The sequence below is a fragment of the Strongylocentrotus purpuratus genome, unplaced genomic scaffold (assembly GCF_000002235.5).
Source record: "Strongylocentrotus purpuratus isolate Spur 01 unplaced genomic scaffold, Spur_5.0 spur5_scaffold_2, whole genome shotgun sequence".
NCBI classification, from domain to species: Eukaryota; Metazoa; Echinodermata; class Echinoidea; order Camarodonta; family Strongylocentrotidae; genus Strongylocentrotus; species Strongylocentrotus purpuratus.
Window position 1 is genome coordinate 7,421,228 of NW_022145605.1, and position 24,541 is coordinate 7,445,768.

Sequence of the window (24,541 nt, forward strand, 5' to 3'; positions counted from 1 at the left end):
AAAATGATAGTGATCGTCAAGGGTTTCTACCCCCATCTGATATTCCTCATCATTACGCGGAAAACTCCCCCTAAATAGAGCATTTTGGACGTAACGTGACGCAGCCACAGCAGCGGCTAGCGCCTCGATAATCATTATCTCATGAACTCATCTCAATCTGTGCATTCTTCTGTCTGGCAATACAACCCAGCTGCAGAAATGTCCAACACCATCAAGTTTCAGAGTCAACAACAAGAGAGACCACATTCTTGGCATACTGAATCTACTAGGGGGGTTCACATGCACAAGGGACATGTCTTCTTTCAAAATGTCTGAACCGGAGTGCATCTTCACCACATGGAGTCGACTACGATCTGTCGCACGCATCCGCAGCCAGCGTGGCTCGCGATCTCAATCTCAGAACTGATTCAGACTAGAAATTAACATTGATGCCTTCTACACGAGGTTGGCCTACATTCTATACAATGCAAAATATGTGTACTTCTGCCTTTTTATTGGATTAATCCAGTTTCAATATAAAGGAAAGAAAAATAATTCAACACAGAAATTCTTTAAAAGAGCTCTATGAAAGTCATAAGAACATTGTGCTGGAAAAAACAGGAAAAAACTCAAAATCTAACAACAAATCTAAAAGTATTCCCTTCAACAAAAACTGTTTGTTAATTTCACTGATGGCATACTGTTGTGATGGTTCTTTAGCAATGCTACAAAAAAACAATGGACCAATACTTAAAGAGTACTTCTCCCATCAATGAGGACATTATACATTCATATCATTCCTAATGTACATATACAGCGTACATAACATGTAGGCCAACCATTTGTAAATATTATCATGCACACGAATGCAAGTCTCATTGATCGATGCAAAACCAACAAAGGACCCTAAAAACTTGTGCCATGAATATCCATTGAGCAAATAGTATGCATTTTTGACAGGGAGATTACCAAGAAATTTACCAAGAAATTACATTTTTCCTCCAAGTTGACTGGCCTTATCTAGGACAAAGGTACAATGGAAAATAGAAGGAAGGAAGGAACATGACATAAAGTAACGACCAGCACCCTACCCTCTAAAACCAACACTTAGACCTTTAGAACACCCTGGGAACTGATGCACCTTGGCAACACAAAAGGCTCGGTCCTCCTGATGACATCAATGCTACCATGGCAACCATTCCTACCCAAGTGGTAGTGCTGGTGGTGGTAGGTTACAACAATGCTTGTCTATTTTTAGACCTGGTCTTATTTTTCTCTCTGGTTTTATGGAGTCTAGTTTCCTTGTGAAGTTGAATGGTAGTTGAAAAGAAATAGGATGTCTGCTGGGGCAAGATTAAGTACATTGTGCTACATGTACATACCAATCTATACTTGAAAGACTTGATGCATGGCGATGTCAGTATTTCAGTAAATTGCGGTATTGCATAAACCAGCACACATGCATGTAATAAGAAAACTACTCTACTTTACATTTTTTCACCCAATGCAACAGTAAAAACTTGTGGAATTCATTGTATACTCACAAACCAATTCAAAAGTATCAACTTTATGTTGGTATAGAATGCATTTACATTTATGTACAGAGTTCTTCTTTTAAAGCAACTCTTTTTACAACAGCCATGCTAGTACTAGGCAAACTGAAGGCTTATGGATTACATGAAAAATGAGTCTATGCTTGCAGACTAGTCTGTATGCATACAATGTATATTAAACTTGATCCCTACAATATATTGCTGGGTACCATACATGTACACATACTTAATATTCAGATGTATCGTAAATGCACTGAGAGTTTGTAATGGGTTTTCAACCCGAGCTGCGTTACCATGGCAATCAGTTTGTATACAGAGCCGAGGCAAGCATTGAAGAAGTCCAACACGAATCTGAATTAGCCACCAACATGTCCTGCAACAATCTATTTACTTTCAAATGGCTCTCACTCTCTCCTTATTCCTTCATTGTATCATTCATCTGTTTAGCTCTCTCTTCCAATTCCTGCCTTCTCCCTCTTTCAATAGCTCTCCCACTCTCTCTTTTCTCAATGCAGAAGAGAACTCTGATATTGCATGTATCACAAGAATTCCAAAGGGTCTGATTATGTACAGACTACATTCATTGCAAGACATAAAATGCTTTAATTATTGTTTCATAAGCACAGTCGGATGTTTCAGGACTTTCATTCACTGATTCAGCAAGATAACAATCTACAATGCTAAATTGTAACGGTTATTATTACCAATTTTTTTTTCTAGTGTATTGCTCTGCATAGAGCATTTTTCTTCCTCACTAGGCAAACATATGCATAGGCTGACATGTATGTAGATGTACATGTGAAACCCATGCATCTGTTCAGTTGGGATGATAGCTTTATCTTTGTTTGATAAACAAGTAACCTTATCTCATATCTATATTTCACTGCTGACATTACTTGTTAGCCTATCAGATATACCAATACACAACACATCACCAATGTAATACAAATATGAACTCATATTCAAACAAATTTCCTTGTTCCGACACCCGCCACACCTTAAGCTACAACTTCCCTTTAAATGAACGTTTACAAATCGGCCATCGCTTCCAGGATTTGTCCAAGCAAATAAATGATTTGACAGGCTCAAGTACCTGGTGATATTTATTCATTAATTTTCCGCTCCATCCGACTCTCCCCCCTTTTGTTTCTCGTTCATAATGAATTCTGACTTCGCAGTCAATTCGTTATTACCCTCACGTCCCTACTTCCTAGGTACACAGACAAACTGCCAATGTCTATTTGTCTTTCTAATTAACCTTTTAATGCATGCCTACTATTTCACATTCAACTCATGCATCACGGTTTCATTTCCTTCTACTGTACATCACTCTGTTTTCTTCCCTTCTCCTCGCAAATGCTCATCTATCTCCACGTGTACAGGGACTTCAGATTGATTGACTGATTGATTGTATAATATTAATTCCTGACCAATTTTAATAAAGTGGCCACCAAATATTATTTTAATCTCATTTTATATTTTCTTCTAATTACAAATGCTTGTTTACAGCTACTTCAGATGCAATGACTTTTATCATCACAATCATCCTTGATTTCATTTTTACATTTAGTCAATGCAATGTACAAGCTCACCTTTCCCTCTCCTGCATCCCACACCTCCCACAGCTCCCTCAACCCCCCCCCCCTCCCCCCTACCCCCACCCCCATTTGACACTTCTGGCACTCTACAATTACACATCTTTTATGTGAATTTGGATGCATGTTTATTTTCTCTTTAAATTTACCAGTTTACATTTTTGTTCTACAAGCATGTTTAGTAGAATAAATCGCCCATAATGAAAACAAAATATTAACTTCAAACTCAGTTTACTGTTTATTATACAGGAGTTGAACAAGTGACAATGTGCAGGAATATGTATGGAGCTCTATTCAAGTACACAGAAAGCACATCCAGCATCCTTATTTAGACTGGCACGCCTCCAGGGGAAGGCATGTACAATGTAAAGTCACTTCCAAATGATCTTATCAACTGGGATTTAGCTAATCTCTTGGATAAAACACATAATGCCTATTAGATCTATATATTTCACGAGATGGAATCAACTAAGATTACGATGAGAGTAAATTAAAAATCAAAGTGATGGAAAGAGTAATGAAGTGAAAGAAATGAAATGTGATAGAGGGAGGATAGTGAGAGGAGAGATAGCGGTAGAGAGGAGAGGTAGGGAGAGGATGGTGAAGAGAGAGATAGAGGAGAGAGATAGAGGTGAGAAATAGAAAGAGGAGATAGAGAGAGAGAGAGAGGAGATGGGGGAGGTGGAGTGTAGGAAGAGAGAGAATGAGAGAGGGGGCAGAGATACACGCAGGAGAGGAGATAGAGAAAGGAAAGGGAGAGGAGATAGAGATAGAGATAGGAGAGGGGGAGAGGGAGAGGGAGAGGAGGAGATAGAGAGGAGAGATAGAGGTAGAAAGGAGAGGTAGAAAGAGGCTGTGACGAGAGAGATAGAGGAGAGAAATAGAAAGAGAGAGAATGAGAGAGGGGGACAGAGATACACATAGGAGAGGAGATAGAGAAAGGAAAGGGAGAGGAGGAAAAAATAAAGAAGATATAGAGAGAGGAGAAAAGGGAGACGAGCAGTGAGATTGGTGATAGAGGCAGAGGGAGAGAGAGACAGCCCAAGAAAGAAATGAAAACTCAAAGAAAAATTACACAGAGATTAGGCAAGGCAAGAATCAAGAGAGCAGATGTGGCACACGTGACAGATGAATTAAACAAATACACTAATATAAGGATATATCCAGTGATAGATGTGGGGGTGGGAAGAAATCTTAGTACAACAACATGTTTTTATTATTGTAAAGCGCATCTTTATTTTCTCTGAAGATGAAACTCGCTATAGAAGCCTAGGTTATTATTATATCAAAAAGAGAAAGAGAAGCAAACAGCAAATACGGATACAGCATCGCTGCAAGCCTGAGGTATGAAAGAATTGGATTGTAAAAATAACTTTAAAGATTCTCTCCAATTGGGAAGAAACAAACAGGAAAGAAACTTACAAATGAAAAGGAAAAGACTAAAGGAAAGGGAAGTGGGTGCTTTGATATCACAAACAAATTAAATATTATGTCCTAGGTAAAAAGAGGATCTAAACCAATTTATCAAATCATATCAAATCAAATTCTAATCAATGCCCATATATGTGAGCCAAAAGTTAAATAAACGCATTAATCTTTAAAAAAAAATCCATATCCTATTTTATTTTTTCCTAACACCGCACAGCATATAGCCTTGCATCAGCAATATAAACTTGATTAAATCATGTACGCTACCCACATGTACAAGTCAACACCAGGGTCCCTCTATAATTCTGCGATCTGTGACGTAAAATGCAGCATGTGCTGTTGCGTCTGTGGAGGAATTAGGGGTGGTAATTGGCCCTGTAATTGGGAGTGGAGGGGTTAATGAAAGCCTCAACAGCTGTGTTTCCAGCCAGAATGACCCCTGATATTTCAAACGTCATGTTTTCGCACATCCCCAGCCATCAACGCACAGGGATTTTGCTTTCAAAGTGCCCTTCTCCTAATTATGTGACTCTGTACTTTTTTATGGGAGAGGGGGGGGGGGGTCAAAAACATGCATGTGCTTTCATAGAAATTGTAGTATGGCGACAAACTAAGAAAAAAGAGGAAAATACAATTTAGTTCACATCTGGCAAACTTTTTTCTTCATCAAAAGCATGATGTATCAGTACTCCCATTTAAAAGAAAATGTACTTTTAATAGGGAAATTTAAAACAGACTTTAAACAGGCGCATATTTGTAATATTTACTAGGATCAGACAAAAGTTAAAGAAACTGTCATAAAGAAAATACTAAATGAACATGTTGTACATATATGTAACTCATCATTAGCAAAGATCACTCTAACTAAACCATGCTGCAACATTTACTTGCTTTGGTACTAACTAATAAAAGGATTTGGTAAGTCTACTTATGCAGCAGGATGTACTTAAAGGGCAACAAACTATTTATAACCTCCCTATGTATCAATAATATTTAATACCCCTGATCAAATTTTTATTGGACACCTTCCTGCTACGATACACCAACACTTCAAAACACAGGCCAAGGTTCTTATGCTAATTGCACAAATCCCGCATGTCCTCATTAAGGAAATGGTGTTTTGAGATTTGAGTACATGTGTGAATAGACCTTGACTGGGGAAGTTACATACATGTATGAGCAACGTCCTAAAATTTCACCTTCCCTGTTTTATTTAACCTCCTGAGGTTATTTCCTTACACAAATTAACCCACCAAAGCAAAGAGTTTTCCCAAAGGTAGGATGAATCACCTTTTCCTACATACATGTAAGTATCTTAATTCACACACATGCGTGTGCTATCCCTTCTTCCCCCCCCCCCCCCTTTCTCTCTCTGTCTCTCTCTCTTTCTCTCCCTCTTCCTCCCTCCCTCACAGTCGCCATTTACTGAACTACGGCTAAAGTATACAATATCATGTATGTATAATGCAGTGTAACCACACTATCAATACATGAGGATCCCTGATGGATCGGCCGAAGAAAATAATCACATCATCTGTTAGGAGCCAGAAGGGTGTTAACTCATAATCATCTCACACCAAGTCAATGCCCTTCTGGCTCCAAACAAACAACATCATCTGCAGTGAACCCATGGGCATAGGGGGGTGGGAGTTTGCCCTTTCTGAATGAGCGATTGCCATCTTTTCTTCTCTGAGCACTCGCCATTGAACACACATTTCTTTGTACGTGGGCTCAATGTAAAAAACATCAGGGCTAGATGGAGGTGTATCACACACATGATGACCTTCCCAAACCACAACCACATTTAAATCACCCTATCCCTTTGTTATATTGGTGCAAAGAGGCGTGACTTCAAGGGCCCAGCCTTTAACATGAGTCTGTATTCATTTTCAGTTGAAAATATCTATTGATTTCATCAGATTTAATTCAATACTTTAATTGATTTAATTATTTGTGGTCAGGGAGACACAGGGTTGATATATTAAAAGATGCTACATTAGCTCTTCAAAATCAGCTGGATCCATACACAATTAAAGCTCTCCCCCCCCCCTCCTTTCTAGCACCAACTACCCTGCCCCTTGCTCCCAATTCTCCCACCACCACTACCTGCCCCCTCCCTTCCCCTACATGTACTCCCCCCCCCCCAAAAAAAAGAAGAGGATAATACAAAATATTACAAAATCCTTGTACGGCTGGTTTGGGAATGTGGAATACAGAGTATTAATTTCCTAATGTTTCTGACCTTCCCTACCATAGAAATGGCATGCGTTTGAAATTCTAATTGTTGGGTCATCAGGACAGCTTCTTTATTGATTATTTTAACTCAAGGTTCAATCATCACAAGCAACAACACACAGGTCAAATTAAAGGTTAAAGAAATATGAAAGTTTTGTATCTATACTTGTGCACTAGGCAAGGTCAGTTACACTTCTTTTTTTATTTCTCTTTTTCTCATTCCGGCTTTCCAAAAATGGCTACCGGTATGTACAATATATATTTGATGTACAGTAGTAGACTCTAAAGAACTTCATGTAGAAACATGTAGTTATTGAATACTAAACAAACCAAGGCCATTGAATTTGCCTGAAGCCATAAAAGAAATGGTAATATTGACCTTTTTCACTCTGGCCGAAAGTACAGGTCTGTTGTTTGTGAATGAATATTCTTTTTTTAGATTAATCACTTTGAGTGGTGAGAACGAAAAAGGCGATGTTTGCAAAACTTTTGTGAATGTATACTTAATATTAATTTGAACTTTAATAGAGCTTGTATTTGTTGCATTTTTGTAATTTGTGTCCACACTGGTTTTATATAACACAAACTTTGATTGTCTCAAGTTATGACAAGTGAAAGGGATTATTGTGCCAATTTGAGGAGGCAAAGTTGTTCATTCGGACCTTTAAAAAAATATCTGAGTTGCTAAGAAGATAAAAGACATGCACAGAATGAAGAGGCACATAAGCTCCTTGCATTCTAGGGTATCTGGTATTACTCAGTCTTGAGGTATGTCGTAGATTACACCATGGCATCCCTTCTGACGTTTGTCATTTAGCTGCTACCCCCTGATCAATCAACACTAAATGGGTTAATGTAGCAGGAGCTTGCCGGTCACCTCATGACGACATGGGTCCATGAGGTCACGGGAGCAGCAAACGCTCCCCTGTGATTGGTCGAACGATGACGTCGCCACAAGGTCATACATCATAGCTAATGATGAGTGTAGACTAAGTGTTACATTCAAGGGGCCTGCTTGCTCGTAACCCTATTTCCCCTTCAGGTAAATCAATATGCCATCAGAGAGCCAAGGAAAAAACGTCTGTTGAATTCTCCTCCTGTGACAGTTTCAACATTTCATCATACTGTAGAGTGTAGACACATGTACATACATCAATAATTTTCCATGAAGGACATACATGTACACGTGTATGATTTATCTAAGATGTGTTAGGATTTATTGGCAATAAACCAAGGAAGTAGTTTATTATCAAATCCAATACCACAACAAATGTTTTCAGTCAAACCTAGTTTTAAAAAAAGAAAATCTTTCTCCAAAGCAGCTCTAAATTCTTAGTTTAATAATGAATGAAATTGTAAGATATCATTTGTTGTTGTTTTAGCAAAAGCTCTTTTTGAATTTCCCTGACCTATTTTACAGTTTACCGATGTAAATCACCCTCCACTGCTGTATATATGTATATTCAATTCAATTTGTTTTCTTTGCAATGCGCACACATATTGTTTTGGGCATCATGCCTGTATTATTATTATACAATGTCTTACCATCTAAAGAAGATAAAACAGCTGAACCCAAATTGCTTCCTAAACACAACTAAAGTGCGAATTAACCATCCTCTCTCAACATGCTGTTCCATGCCAACTATACATATATGTACATCGGACATCAAGGGCTTATTTCATAGATTATCAGTCAACACCAATGTCACATTTGCTGCATGTGTGGCCTTGGCAAAATGCATTCCTACTTTTCAACATGTATGCAGCAGGGACCTGGATACAGCCATGTTCTTTCTATTGATTAGAATACATAATGAAAATGGCCCATTCCTTTACGGTTGATGAATTTTTAAATCAATCGGTCTACATATTCCTGCTATTAACGCACCATTTTTTTTTTAATGAGTAGATTTGAGCCCCATCCCAAACCCCAGGGGACTTTGCAATCAATGTGATAATGACTTTATGAATAAGGTATGAAATTCTCATTTCATTCTATGCTTCTCTGTTTTCATTCTAAAGCACATTTTGTTGTTCTCTTCCACTGGGACTTTTGTTAAACTTTCGCTTCAAATTATCCTAGGGGAAAGAATCTTTTAAGTGGCTCTTGAGGGACAATGAGGTGGGGGTACTTCAGTATCTGCAAGGGGGGGGGGTATCAAACAGAACATTCACCACAAGTGCTGTCTGTAATGCCAACCTTCATCATCCCCTATCTCTCTCCCCCCCCCCCTTCCCCCTCCCTTCTCATCACACCCTTTTCCTACCACAGACTGGGGTAAAAGCATTCCACACCCATCTGCTGAAAAGCTCCCCTCATCTTGTCCTGTTTATCCTTTCCCTACCAGCGAGAAAAAAGCCCCTCATGTCTGGCTGCCAGCGGCTTGATGGATGGATGCGATTGACTCCAGGCTATACCCTTATAACACCAAGTTAACCTAATAATGTTTGCTTTACAGCAGAACCTGGACACAAGGACACACGTTGTTCTGAGCTCCTAACAGCCAGGCAGCCAGTCAGGCAATCAGGGGCTTAAAATTTACACACGCTATGGGCAATTTCATACGTGGAGCTATTCTGAAGCTAATAATTTACTATAATAATTTTATCCTCATTAACCGTAGAATTTTTGGTTTATTATTATTTATTTCAAGATACTTGTCATTGCTACAAAGAAGCTTGTTCTTAGAGCATATTTATTTTTATTTTTTGAATAAACATTCTTCCCAAAACAGAGAATTGGTGAGGCCTGGTTATGCTTTTTATCTAGTACTTGGGGCAAGTATTAATTTATTGCGCTAGTACATGATCTTGAGCATAATAAACAAATGTTAATGATAATCCAAAAAGAATAACAAGAATAAACCCCCTTAATCCTGAATGTTCTTTCATCTTTGTACATGAACAAATAATAATGACCTTTTCCAGAAAGCATTTGTATTCCCTGTGGATATCATTTTCATTCTTTTCGCCCATCACGATTGGTAACAATACCTCAATAACGAAAGAGGCATCAAATATTGATGATGTTTTCCAATCATGGTTTTAATAGTGGCCTGAAGAATCGGAACAGCAGATTGATCCTAAGAAAGGAGAGCAGCAACAATCATCTCGAGGCAGAGCCCTGAAGATAAGGATATAATCATGGATGCTCCTACACCCACTTCTTTACTGGTTTTAGTACTGCACTCGAAAGGTTAACCGTCTATAGATAAAGCCTTTTAAGAAATAACGTTTTAGTCAACCTTTTAGCTTTATCTTTGATTGCGCAGGTAGATTGATTTCGTACTGGATACTGGTAATGAGATAGAATGATCAACAGGGGTTGCCAACCTCAAAAAAGAGTACTAAAATATATCATTTCATTTGATGAAGCTCCTTTTGGAAATGATGTAAAGTAAATCATGTATCCTCGAACCTCAACACATTTTATTTTTCACTATTTTTTTCTTTTTTGTGCCTCCTGATCCCTAAACACTCTTCAAATTAATCAGAATTGGGCGACTTTTCATGGGAAGTTATACTGCTTATAGACACGAGTCTGGGATTATTCAAGTAGACAAGTATCTTGGTGTACGTGTAAATGAACCCTTTGATGAAAGAACTTGGTGTAAGTTACCCTCATCTTGTTTCAGCCTACATGTATGTAATCGCTCCCTCGCCCTCGCCCCCATACATTAACGGGCCGAGCGGCAAAAACAACCGCTTACACCCTAATTCTAGGAAATTCTCGTCTTCATTGCATCTGACAGCTCCCACTCTCCCCGCCTAATTCATATCCATTATCTGCTTGTACTTTGACGACAGACCTGCCAAGCCCGGTTGGCTGCGGGTGGGGGTGTTTGACGTTCGGGCGCAAGTGTCAGACGGTCATGGCCCACATAGATTCAGGGGGAACAACAGCCAGGACGTGTCACTAGCGCAAAACAATAGGGGGCTTGATGGTTCCTGGGCACAAGGTTGATGGCATCAATCTAAAATCAAGCTGTCTAATTCGCTTCATTTAATGTCTGAAGAATGATTAATAGCACGTCACAGTTTTTGAATGTCAGATAATATGTTAACATCAGCATTAGATTTCAGATTTTATCCAAAGTTTATTTGTGTAAATATTGCAGCCACTCTTTCATTTGGATTCACGTTATGAAAAATCCCAGTGTAAGAGCAGTGTTTTAACATCAGCATTAGATTTCACCTTCCAGCTCAACTAATCTGATCCAAATCTTATACAAATTGCAGTTAAAAAAAATATTCTAATGAACGAATGAAAATAGAGCCTTTGTGATATTTGTTAGCAATTACAGTTCAAAGTACAGCCAACATCTTCTTTGGGTGATATTTTCACAAGTTTTCTATAGTTTTTTAAAAACGGTTTATCTTCCTGACCATTTACATATAAGATTTTTTTTAAACAAGATTCATTGGGCCCCCTGTAATAAAATCTTATTGATAGCACTCTTTTAGAGTTATATTGTAAAGGGCAAGTCAGACTTAGCCCAAGCCTTTTTTTTTCCTCACCATTTGAACGGTACACCATCCTTCCTGTACGTTCACACCCTGGTTCAAGTATACCATGTTGGTGACCTGGAGGCCTTAATGGCCTCACCAGCCACCTCCCACAACGAGGCCCTTACGACAGGGATCCTGCTCCGTCAAGACGCACACTGCCTTCTGAGAAGACACGCTGGGTACTAATTGCTCTGCTTATTTTGGTGACCTAGTCGCAAGCGGCACACGCTATGCTTGAGATCTTACGTCGATGTATCAAGGCACACTTTGCAATTCGAAATGCTATACTGTTGCTTGCTGTTTTAAGGAGCAAAGTAGCTACTAAGCTATAGCCTGGTATATATTACTGCTAGTTTTAGGAACTAGTATGTTCCCACTTTGGAAATGCTGTGTGCATATGTCAGTTTATGAAACGTCCACGGAATTATGTATGAACCATCTTCCTCTTGCTCTGAGGCTAATAAAGAGTCCATCAAAATCGCTCTTTTGGGGCAAGCCAAAAAATTGATCTTACCCTTTTAAATAAATTAGGGTATAGGAACCATTCATGAAAGCATTTCTGAGTTTTAAAGCTCATCTTGTGTTATTCAGAGAGTTAATGGTTGGACAAGTAAAATACAAAAATAGAAACATGCTGGAAATAATATTCACTAAAATCACAACACAACTTTGCACATACAGTACAACACCACAAATTATTCATATCGTCATACTACTAAGCTCCATTCAAGCATCTTCCTTTGCTTTTAAATTACACTGCTATTATGCATTTTCTCCATAAGTTGTTGAAGGAGATAATTTGTAGGTGCAAACTTTTCAGAACATTTTGTTTAATTCTGTGAAATATATTTTCTACCATTACCATATCAAGATTTACTTGAATATTCTGTGAAATTTTTGGATTTTCTTTCCTTTTTAATCTCACTGGCAGGTTGTGTATGTCACACCAATCTTTAGACCGTTTTCTCTCTTTTGTAGAGATGTAGCTTTACTAGGCTGCTAAAGGCCCACTTCCAAAATCTCGCTTGGCGTTGGAATTTTGTACAAGCCAAATCGTTCATGAGAAGTACACACTTGCTCAAATACGATGATGTACCTGCCTCACTAGTGGTTACAAGCTTCTTGAGAAGCTTTATCTACAGCTCAGTGACACCATTAATTAATTTACCTGAGATTTCTACAATATCTCCTGGCACCAGCTCCCTGGCTCGTATCCTCTGGACACCGTTCTTGTCTTGACGTACGACCTTGGCGATCTCCGGCTCGTACTCCTTCAGCGCCTCGATGGCGCTCTCCGCATTGCGCTCCTGTGAAGGGGGTAAATAAATGGAATTGAGTATTAAAAAATAAATAAATAAAATAAAAACGTTACTTATAAAGCGCTTACCACCGAAGTCTCTAAGCGCTATAGAAGTATAAATGGTTTGAAAGTGGTAAAAGAAAGTTCATGTGCTGACATGCATTTAGGGAATTTAGGATCTACTGGTCTGTTCTCCTCTTTCTGATTACAAAGTTAATGGTAATAAACTTTTTTTTAATCCAAATAATTTAGACATCCATTAAGTTGCTGACACTTTTCCCTTTTCCCATTTCTATGTGGTGGTCTTAATAAATGCAAGTAAATGTACACACGTACTAAATGCATTCATGAATCATTTACTAGGTTTACGTTTTGGCTGGCGATCCATTCTCATATGTGACACTTGGTCATGTCAACAGCGAACCATGGAAATAGGTCCTGAGTTTATCCAGAAGGAACTCGGCCATAGATCACATCAACAAAAACTGAAAAGCGAGACGCCGAGCTAGCTGTGTGACTCTCAGAGTCACCGACAGGGATAGGGTACTGACATTTGTAATGTACATGAATGCTGAATGGTACCTTGGGTCATTTTGATAATACTACAGCCTGCATTTATTTTTCAATAGCATTACTAGTGAATGAGTCAAGATAAACATATATGTAATGAATCAACGACTTGTTTGCGGTAATCTGAACGAGTCTGTCAGTATAAGTAGGCTACTTCAAATTACAACAAAAATAACAAACAAACTGTGGTTTGGATTACATGTAACCTTTTCTATGCCATAGGGGAAAATTCTCACCCATATAATTCACTTCATGTTAGGCCTGCATCAGGGAATAATTTTCCTGGTATCGCATCGCAATTTGCTATGCATTTTTGCATGACTGCTATACAAAATATCTTTTGTGTAGCAGTTTTCTTCCATAGAAATGTACAGAATTTCATTTGAAATATTTATCCATCGGCTGAAATTGCTAATCAAAAAATTTGAGGAAAATTATTCCCTGTGCATATAAATGTAAATAGTTTTTTTGTTTGCATGTTTTGTGTTGAGTATTGCAAAGTTTGTTACCATGGAAATGGAAACATTATATGCTAAATTTAATAATTGATTAAATCTAAATTATCGCAATTATTGTAGCCCAGAATTTTTTGCACAAACAAAATATTTAAAAATTGCACGAGTGGTTCAAATTCGCACAAGTTTCGTGTTGTAAATTAACTGAATCACAATTGATACTATCCTGAATTTTGTTACTTCATGTAATTTCTTACGTTAACATGGCTGTAGCTTTCATATCACATAATAGTGTGGTTTTACAGTACAATATAATTTAGGAAACAAGAAGGGTTTAAAGGTAATACAAAGTTTTGGGAAATTTTGAAAATTGGGTGGATAGTGAATCTTTACAATTTTGATATGTTTGGATGCCCCTGTGGATAATAAGTACAAAAAAAATTAGCCCATGAAACATTTCTGTTTTCGAGAAAAATTGAACATAAAAATTTACCGGTGCTCCCGGTAAATTTTGATAAATTTCAAATAGCGCCTATGGCCGTACAATAGTAGCTTCGACCATAAAAATCTCAGAATATGTAGTTGTGATATATAATTTCCAAACGGGAATAGCTAATCGGTCGATTTTAGTCAAGAAACATTGTTTCATAGCCAAATTAATATCTTGACCTTGAGAGGGAGCTATACAACATAAAGAGTTTATTGTTTATAATTTCATAACTTCGGACTCGATTTCAACGACGACGATCAATGAATATTGTAGGAACGTATATGCTTCCAATATTTTAATTTGAACCGAATTCATGACCCCATACCAAAACTTTGTAATATCTTTAACACATTCTTGCAACATTCTTCCGCTTCTCCTTAACCCGGTTGCACTTCCTAGCTGTTACCCCGGTGTGCACTACCACCCACAGTCTAGTCTAGATGGCTATGCACTTCTTGATCCACAAGTTTTACAATGATATGGCAGGTGGCTTAAGGTTTCCTTCTCTTATGAAATATTGATCAGTATTTCCTACTCCCCGCTTCCTGTTTGTTATTCATGCCCAAACCTTCAATGGAAGACGTGTATATCATTTATCCAAGACCTATTTCTTATGTATATAGGCCTTGACTCCATTTGGAAAAAAAGTATTCCTTGAATTCTTTGGATGATATTCTTGTAGCGAGTTAAATTCAACTCAAACTTTCATTTGGATTTGATTGAGTTCCTCAAGGTGCCCCACTGAAGTAACACCTGCATGATTCCATGGCCCCTCTTTCACTAAACTTGAGAACAACTTATGTCAATTGATACCGAAGCAACTGAAAAACCTTGTATTTGAGTGGCTATGAGCACCATGGTAGTTCTTATTGATGAAAAATCTGTTGAAACTAGACCCAGATATTTAAAAAGACCTCTTGACTAGATGAGACGCTCGAGTCTTAAGAGGTGGCAATTGACGTCATTTCAATTTCAGTTGAAATTGTAGAACTTACCTGCCATACTCCTACTACGGCATTGGCGATCAAGATGAGTAGGATGACAAACGGCTCCACAAAGGCTGTCACTTTCTCATCTTCATCTTCCTCAAACAATGCAAGAATCTGTAAAATAAAATACAGCACAAAAGTTAAGAAAGTTGTAGTCATAGCAAAATTTCATGTGTGCCGTTTCAGATGACCACAAAAATGGTATTCTTTATCACAGCATGTGTAACACCCATTCTGATTCTAGTATTTAAATTAACCAAGAAGCATAAATGTGCATGCATTAATATAACACTGGGGTCATTCATAAAATCTGATATGAAATAAATATACATTCAGATTTTGTGGTTGTAGTATTTCTTTAATTGTAACATTATACACATACATGTTTCTATTCCCAACACAAATATTCTTGAACACATGTACTGTATATGAGCATACAGTAGCAATCCCTTCTATTCCATGGTGTAATTTACAATAGATTTTATTCTCCATTTAATACGTATCAACCCTTTTTCACACACACATGTTGTAGCTGCGACCGGCAGCCCTTATTTTCCCTCTGTGTGGCTACAAAGTGACCATTGTTGGTTTGAACTGTGGACTTTCATTTGTTAGTAAATTCCTGATAATACAAGTTTATAGATTTAAAAAGCACACTTACACTTTGACCTTTACAACTTAACCAAAGAGGTAGAACGTATACAATGCCTAAATACAACACTGCATTTGTTTTTATGCATGAGAAGGATTCAGAGACATTACTGAATGAATGAATGAATGAATACAGGATATTTGTATGTATTAGACATGAGATTGTAGTTTTTATCTCTAAGTTATCCATAGCTTTCAATGTACAAAATTTAATAATGTGGAGTAAATGGTGAAAAAGACTTTAAGAGAAGGTTGCGATCTGGTACACCCAAGGAAAAATTTGCTACACGTAGCTTTCTCATCCCTTGACGTCAGTATGGAAAAATATTACAGTATAAGTGTGCACTGAAAGTATTGCTCTTTGAATGCCTTCTTAATCTAAATTTGATGAGACATTCAATTTGTAGCTAAAATGTTTGGACCAGGCCTTCATGGCACATGTACATGTGTATGTGTCTGTGTACAGTGCTGTGGTCATTCAACAAGACTGGGTCAATTTATTAACAATTTCCGAAACCTCACAGCTTATGTCAAACCATAACCAGAGCTCAACTTCATTGTTAATTCCACACTCTAGTATCACTCATCTCTTGCTTGCTCTCTCTCTCTCTCCATCTCTGTCTTATTCTCTCTTTCTCTCCATGAGTCCATCTCTCTCTGTCTTTAATTTTCTTTCTCTCCCTCTCATGATTAATTTGATGGATGAAGAAAAAAAATCCTCACACCCAAACTACCGTAACAAAAGCTGAGGCCAAGCCACTGGTCAACAGTCTCATTCAAATTAACCAACGAAGGCATATAACACAATACGCCCAAGACACGCATAAAACTTAATGAGATTAGCAAATTAATTAGATTGGCTTTTCTTCCCACCCTTATAATGAATCTAGTCCCAAGTGAATCTGAAGCAACAATATAGTTTCTTTGTCCTAAGTCCTATCCCTGAGGAGGGGGTACCTGAACATGTAGATGTCAAAATTGAATTTCAATTCAATCAGATTCTTGACCATGATATTCTAATGCCATGTACATGTACATGTATTAAACAGACCCCTAGATTTTGAGCACTATTATCATTTCTATGTATAATACATATTACATATGAATATACAAGTACAATCATAGAGCTGTGCAAAACTAAATGAATTGTAAATGTGATTTATAGCACATTCTCATTTAACATTGCTTTTACACTGATCTCTATTACTGTCACTGAGATGTCCACATTTCATATTCTGATTTAAAATCTCCTTTTTCCAACTAAAAAGACACAATTTCTGTACCGGTAATTATACCGCCATTTTCATCCCCCTTGACCCAATCACATCAAAAATTTAAAAATCCACCATCAAAAGAGTAAATTTGTTTATATGTTTCAGTACAATCAAATGTAAGGAGGGATATGAAAGTTGATAAAGAAGGCTGTTTCCATTTCAACTTGCAATTAAAGTCCAACAGAACAGTAATATATTATAGCACCATGAGCTGTACACTGTACATGTATGTACATATATTACCAACAAGCTACCAAGCATACAAACATGTACTTTACACACTGAAATTATATTCCTTGTAGTTCAATATTAATAGCGCTTCATTGCATTCATGATGGCGCGGTGTAATAAACTTCATCGCAAAAGCCGTGCAAATGAGAGTCTCCTGAGACTTCTAAAGAAAGGCGGATATTGAAAGGTTTCTCTCTGATTGGCAGGGCAGTTGATCAGCGGCAAACGCCATTCACTCAATGCAACTAGTGGTAAACTCAGAATAGTACAGTAGTCTTCTTCAAAGACATCAGGTTTCTGTTTATTTATTTGTTTAATTTATAACATACAAAAAGAATAACCTGACAGCTGAACTTGATGATCAATGCATTTGTTTCAAGACCAAACAAAATGATTGTATTTCAAAGCTTCTTCTTTTTCATTTTTTATTTATCACTAGCACTGAAATATTTACCCCAAAACTAATCAATTTCAGTATTTGTCCTTTGAATTTATAATGGATGACACTTTACCTGAAGAAAGTCATAGATTACAATACATCAGTAAAACATGTACACAAAGTCAGACTAAATATGCATTATGCACATTGTACATGCAGACCGTAAGTGCCAATTTTCTTGTACAGTACCCGTACAGCTTCCTCTGCATAGGGTATTATTTTCAATCAGACAATTTTAAGGAAAAAGTGATGAAGAAAACCATCCCAAAGATGATACAAAAGATGAATGACCATGAGAAATTGTAACTCATATCCGGATGAGGATTTTCTTCGCCATTATACAGTGTGTACATTTAGAGTCTGGGGAAGTCTTCAATTTCTGATCAGAATAAACCTTCATCAGCTTGCAAGGTAAGAAATCATCAAGGGCCATTAAGACGCTAGCCTGGCATCATCATGATTATTATCCATCTGCGGGGTCCTTTATCGGTCCTTTCGGTATATCTAAATTCCAATTGCTCCAGTCGAAGTCGAGCATTGAAAGCATAGATGAGAACAAAATTGCTATCTTTGGCCTATGATTGGTGCAGTTGACCAGAAATCAAATTTAACACTGGCAGCTAATCTGCAAATTCTTCACGAAAATGAGAAGTTTCTTTTCTCTTAACTGCCTTTTTTCACGACAAAGGCCTTTCAACTACATGAACATCATGACCCCCCCCCCCCCTTAAAAAAGTAAAGATCATACATCTTTGGCCGATGTGTACGAGGAAGGACATACTTTATACATGTAGTTGATGCAACACATGTAGTTGATGCATTCTATTCATATTTTTCCATATCAAAAGAATATTGGAAGAGAGGTTACGACAAATTGCATTGGAGTATTACACACATGGGCTTTGCCTGATGTACAGTATTGTACATAACCCATGTAGTAGGCTCATGTCTGTGACTCGAGAGGTATGCAGGGCCAGCATACCTTGCATTCTTAAGGACCTAGGCCTACCATTTGCAGAGAGAGAGAGAGAGAGAGATGGAGCTAGCTGGTAAAGTTAGAGAGCGAGCATATTCTTGGAACCTTGTGCATGTAATGTAATGTACTTGCCCTACAAGACCTATCTCCCACTGGCCCATGCATGCAGGAGATCAGGGCCACGGTTAGTTCACCACCACAGACCCCACTTGACTTTCATTGTAAGACTCCAGCTGGACCCCTTGGTGGAACAGCACCACCATGTTGGTGGCTGCTGAGTGGGGCCATCCAGCTATTTATTTCAAATAGTATGTGTCCACATTGTGTAATGTTTTGATTATTGTACTTCTTTTAATACGAAAATAAATTTAAATCAAAGCAAATCAAATCGAATAAGAGGTCTGGGTCATATAGCAAATGGAGTTGGAATTTTGTTCCTGTGATGTAACATGGAGTATTGGAGTTTGCATGCACAGAATTTGTGGGTCATAGTACAGCGTCTGAACAATATAGACTACCATTATATGTACTACCAACATACAGTACATTGTACACATGCATGTAGCTCCCATTTCCAATATTTTACAACATTACACTCGACAAGTTTCCATTTTGAAACTGGTCTAGGCTTGACTCAAGTCACAGTATATTTTGATTATCAAATCAGAGTCTGTCCTTGCAGACTAGATGTAGCAATAGACCTTGTAATCAAATAGAATAATAACCACAAATGTACAAATATTGCAATCGCAAATATCAAAAATACATTTGACAAGTTCAGGAAGGTGTGATAAAAATGGAAACACATTTGAAGGCAAAATATGTTTACATTTGAGGTTTACGTATGACATTTGTGGTTATTTTAACATTTGCAGGTGCTACTGTTTTTACATTCGTGGTTGATTTTTACATTTGTGAGCTCTTGCCTCTTGGACAGTATACAGTATGTACATGTAGCTAGGCTTACAGCTGGAGCTTAAATAGCCTTTTTCTTATGCATTGTACATGTAACTTGCATAACACACAACCCTTATGAGCCAAAGTGTAGGGCTACAGTACATGGATAGTACAGTGAAGATGAACTTAATGACCCGTGTCCTTAAATTACTTCCTGCCGTGTTAAAAAAAAAAAACAGTATGAATCCAACTGCAAATGAGTGCACAACATGGTATAAACATACATGTATCTTACACATACTTCTATAGTTGTACATAATTTATTCAGCGACAGTTGCTCTACAGTTATTTCTACTCCAACCAAATTTCTTACTTTGACCCTTGACCTATATATATTATGCAACCCAAATTCTCACCCTAAACCTACATGTATCCAAAATTCCATCACAACCCTAACCTTAATTAACCCTACTTCTTTGACCAAAAAAAGTGACAGAGCAAATGTCACTTGAGTAAAGGTTCAGTTGGATCTTCACATCAATGTTATTCTGGAGTAACCAGAGAAAATTATAGATTTTGTCATTCCTGGTTTGCTCTAAATTGCTCACGAAGAGACTGCCCTTGGGAGACAAGACCAAATAGCCTGGTAGACTGATCGATATTTCTCTAATAAAGAGAATGTTGAGTTCCGAGAGGCATGGAAAGGTGAAAAGTAATTTGTGATGTTTTTTATTTTAGTGCAGAAGAGACTATCATAGAAAAATGTCCGCTAAAAAGGATGGTTCTTCAAATGCCCTCATATTCACAATAAAGTCAAACCTGTCTTGGTGGCCACGCATTTTGTCTTTCAAGAAAGAAATGTGTATCTGCCTACAGTGACTGGTTTTTCTGTTTCCTGTGGGTGACCTTAATAGACAGGTTTGACTGTATGACAATTAACAGCTTGTGGCCCACACTTTCATGGCACATGTTTGTGAACATGATACTTAGGTAGTTCCATGTACACTGGACCAAACTATTATCATTTTGATGATTCCAAAACCTCAAAGTACATGTACACCAATAACTGTGTGCTGCATTATCAACTTTTTCCGATCCCTTCCACATAGCATCTTTCACATTGCAATGGCATGACCTGGGACCCATTTCACAAAGCCTTTTTTCAATGACAAATGACAAAAATCAGTGACAAATCTGCTGAAAACCAATCAGAAGCAGGGATTTCAGTTGCTTATAACAAAAACTGTCATTTGTCACTGATGACAAGTTTTGTGAAATGGGGCCCAGAACTCAACTTAATCTTTAAGTCTTAGTAACATCTACATGTACACTGTACCAATGATTCCTAAGCGGTGCTCCTACTGAACTACATTAAGTACATTTGGTGTTCAATATTAGATCATGTTTGATGTATAAGGTTGTAAATGTAATGTTAGCGCCATAGATGTACATGTAGCCTTGAGGCAAGTAGCCATTTACAAAAGTACATGTTACTAGGCATGTGGGAAAGTCAACACTCTAGAAGAAAAAAAGAAATTACTTCAGCTACTGACTATATTTTGAATGTGAAGTTGAATATCAATTTTTGATTGACTCTTACAGTGAACTTTCCATATCATCTCACAAGAGATCTACATGTATGACCTGCCATTGAAAGACACATGGCTATTAATGTCCAGAATTCATTTAGTCATGAAAAATTTCCTCAGCTGCCCGCAAAGAAGGCAGACGCGATATGTACATGTACCTCATAGCAGTAATGGCCTTCTCTTGCTAGCCAATGACTTGCCTTCATCTTTTCCCCAATTAAAAATTCACTCATGCAGAAGGATTGACAACAATTGAAGAAATTTTACCTGGCGAGCGAGCAAGATGATTCTGTCAAGGATACTTCTATTAAAGAAATATCTCAAGAGAAATCTACTTTTATCTCCTTTTTCACACACTGCATTATTATATTGTTCGTGCAGGCCTACATGTTCTGTGTAGAGATGCAATGTGTAAAGGGTAAAATGGTGGACAGGAGCATCAAGAAGCGGAAGAGGAAGAAGTAAAGTGATATTTAAATAAATAAGGGTTACATGAACATGATTCAAAAACAAAATCTTTGCAAAAAGTACCAGACATCAGGTATAATTTGCAAAACAAAACAAAACCACACCAACAAAAATGAAAGAAAGAAATATTCTATAGAATGTTCAGTTCGGAACTTGACATGTACGATAATATGGTAACATTTTTTTTTTAAAGGGATCCGGTAACTTTGTCTCAGATTCTGAAACAAAATTCTGGATTTAGCTCATGATGCAATGATAATTATAAACCTTTACGTCAGTCAGGAACCCCATGCCTTCTACAAGCCGATCGCCCGTCTGATTATCAAGATATTTATGATTGGAATTACAAATTTTGAAAACCGTTCGCCTGACGGTTTTCATAACACTACAGTTTATTGGGGAAAACGAGTATGGTAAAACCGGTCACTCAAAGATATTTACTTTTTTGAGGCACTTCTTGATCATTTTCAAGCGCAATTTTTTTAGGGCTTCAATATTACACCATATCACAGACACCGATAACACGTAGGGCCGTGTATCTCAGATTTAACATTGTTAAACGATCCCTTTAAATCTTCAAAGTTATTCTACATGTAAATTGCTGATCAGTTGTAACTTGGTATAGAACAATCACAGAAATAGGGACTTTTAGATTCGCACGACGACAACATGGATTGCTACGATCAACGTCCTTTTAATGCATTGCCTTGAATGGACGTCACACGTATCAGTCCACGTAAATCTAAAAGTCCCTAATGACCAAATTGTGAGACGTTAATGTAAAACTGAACACACAATCAACAACAAATAAATGCATATGGGTACACTTTGATGCTGTGAAAATGAACTTCTACAATTTTATTAGCGACCTTTTTCATTTAACATTCATTGTTACTCTGATGTTTCATTTCCCCCACCCTTTCATATTTTATCATTTGTATACAAAATGAATGAGAAAAAGAAGCCTTTTAATTAACTTCATATTGAAGTTCCAAACTTCCAATTTCCAAACTGTCTACATACTGATTTCATTACGAAAGAACAATGAGCACATTATCTGAAATCCATCATACATGTAGATGTACATTTCAAGAGCAGACAAAACAAAGTCAGGACATGTGAAGGAAGGACACAAAGGTTGGGTCAAATCGAATACAATAAAAAATAAAATCTAATAAAACCAAGGTCTGAACTCCAAAGCAATTCAATTATCCCAGAAGAAACACGTGGTAATTAACATGAGGCTTGTTTGTGTGTAAAATCATATGGTTAGAAGGCAGTCTCTGTCTGATACATTGTTGTAGATGGTCTTTGGACCTGTTTGTTCTGGAACGAGAAGAGCTGTTTGCTGATGATTTGTGCTGGTGGGGACACAGAGCTGGGAAAAGGACCATGTGGCCTGGAGGGTAAAAGAGTTTATTTATGGTAGGCCTTATGGCAGTCAGCTAGCCAGCGCACATGCTCATTCCATTACCTCGACTGCTGCTGCTGCTACATCAGACGCTTGTGATGTAATTCAATGGAATTTCAATAATGAGGTGCAGAGTTATCTCACGCATGGCACATCATAACTTTTTCCTTTAATCATTTCATTTCCTATAACCTTCTCATAACTACATGTACAGTGTACATGTAAATATTTTATATCCAGGTATCCATTTTAAAATATAATTCTTGGTGTGCAGCATATCCAGAAAAATTATGCTTCTGAAATGTTCTTGAACTTCTTGTGTAGTAAAATGGGATATTGGTAAGTTATTGGGATACAAAATTGTGTTATTTAGGGCCTTTATTTCATACATTTCTTTCATATAACTCATATATTAAAAAAGCACAATCACAAATAAATGTATGCAGGGCAAGTGACTCTAGCATATGTTTTATCAACAAGCTCAAATGACATAATTTCCTCATTAAAGTGAAATCTTGGTCTGGTAAATACAACTCCCTGATAGCTAAACTCAATTAAAAAATCTCTGCTTAGGCAGCAAAATTGTTTGGCAAGCCACTGATCTGCATGTTGCCACTCTCATATTCACTATGTTGACTGTATCAGCTTCAATGTTTCCAAGTATTTCTAAATACACATACATGTATTACCAGTTTAATTTAAACGGTTTATGAACTTTAAATATGATGGGTGATTGTCCCCATTTAAGTCATGATTGTACCTACAGTGTAATATGCACCAATGTACAGTACATACATTGTAATATGACTACGGCTTGTTCCTACTCTTGATCTACAATCAAATGCACTGGAGTAGTAGAAGTCTCCCTCTCTCTGGATATAAATGTAGGCCCAGTAACAGAGAAGCATGTCAGTAAAAGGTCACATGAGTTGAAAGTTGAGCTGGGCAGATTAAGCCCTCTCCCAGACTTACACTTTGGTTACATGTACCCAGTACATGTACATGTATTAGGCTCTATGGCTTCCCATGCTGTGTACAGTATTGCAAATCACACACATTTATGTAAATGTTTTAGTACATTTTAGTTCAATCAATGCTTGAATAAATCATGTTGGTTATTGAAATCTAAGCTACATTGTAAAACTACTGAAGTAATCTTAAAATTTTTTTTTTTTTTTTTTTTTTCCGATCATTTTTATTGATAGGCGATCGGAAATTATTATCCGATCAACCCTGATCGGCTCAAGATCAGCCCCTGAATCGATCATTTGTTACAGGCCTAATAAAGTCTAGCTTTTTAATAAATAAAGAAAAAAACAGATAACATTAAACTTTATGGGAAATGGAATTGAAATTATATCTTTTTTATTTGAGCAAGAAAATCTCCCATAAAAAAATACTTACAAAGGAGATGACTGCTGCTAGAAGCAGGATCTTGACAAGGAGGTCATCGAACTGTTCCAGTACCAACTGCCACAGAGGCTTGCCTGGAATGTTACAAA

At 37.3% G+C, this 24,541-nt stretch overlaps 1 protein-coding gene across 2 annotated transcripts in view; it reads right to left on the reverse strand.

Moving 5' to 3' along the window:
• SERCA (sarco/endoplasmic reticulum calcium transporting ATPase) overlaps positions 1-24,541 on the reverse strand; it is a 64,864-nt gene that overhangs the window by 37,472 nt on the left and 2,851 nt on the right. For both annotated transcript variants that reach the window (XM_011665408.2, NM_001037630.1), the window contains 3 exon segments: positions 24,444-24,526; positions 15,110-15,217; positions 12,468-12,606 (listed from right to left, as the gene is read on the reverse strand). In XM_011665408.2, the coding sequence (XP_011663710.1) occupies positions 12,468-12,606; positions 15,110-15,217; positions 24,444-24,526 (330 nt within the window).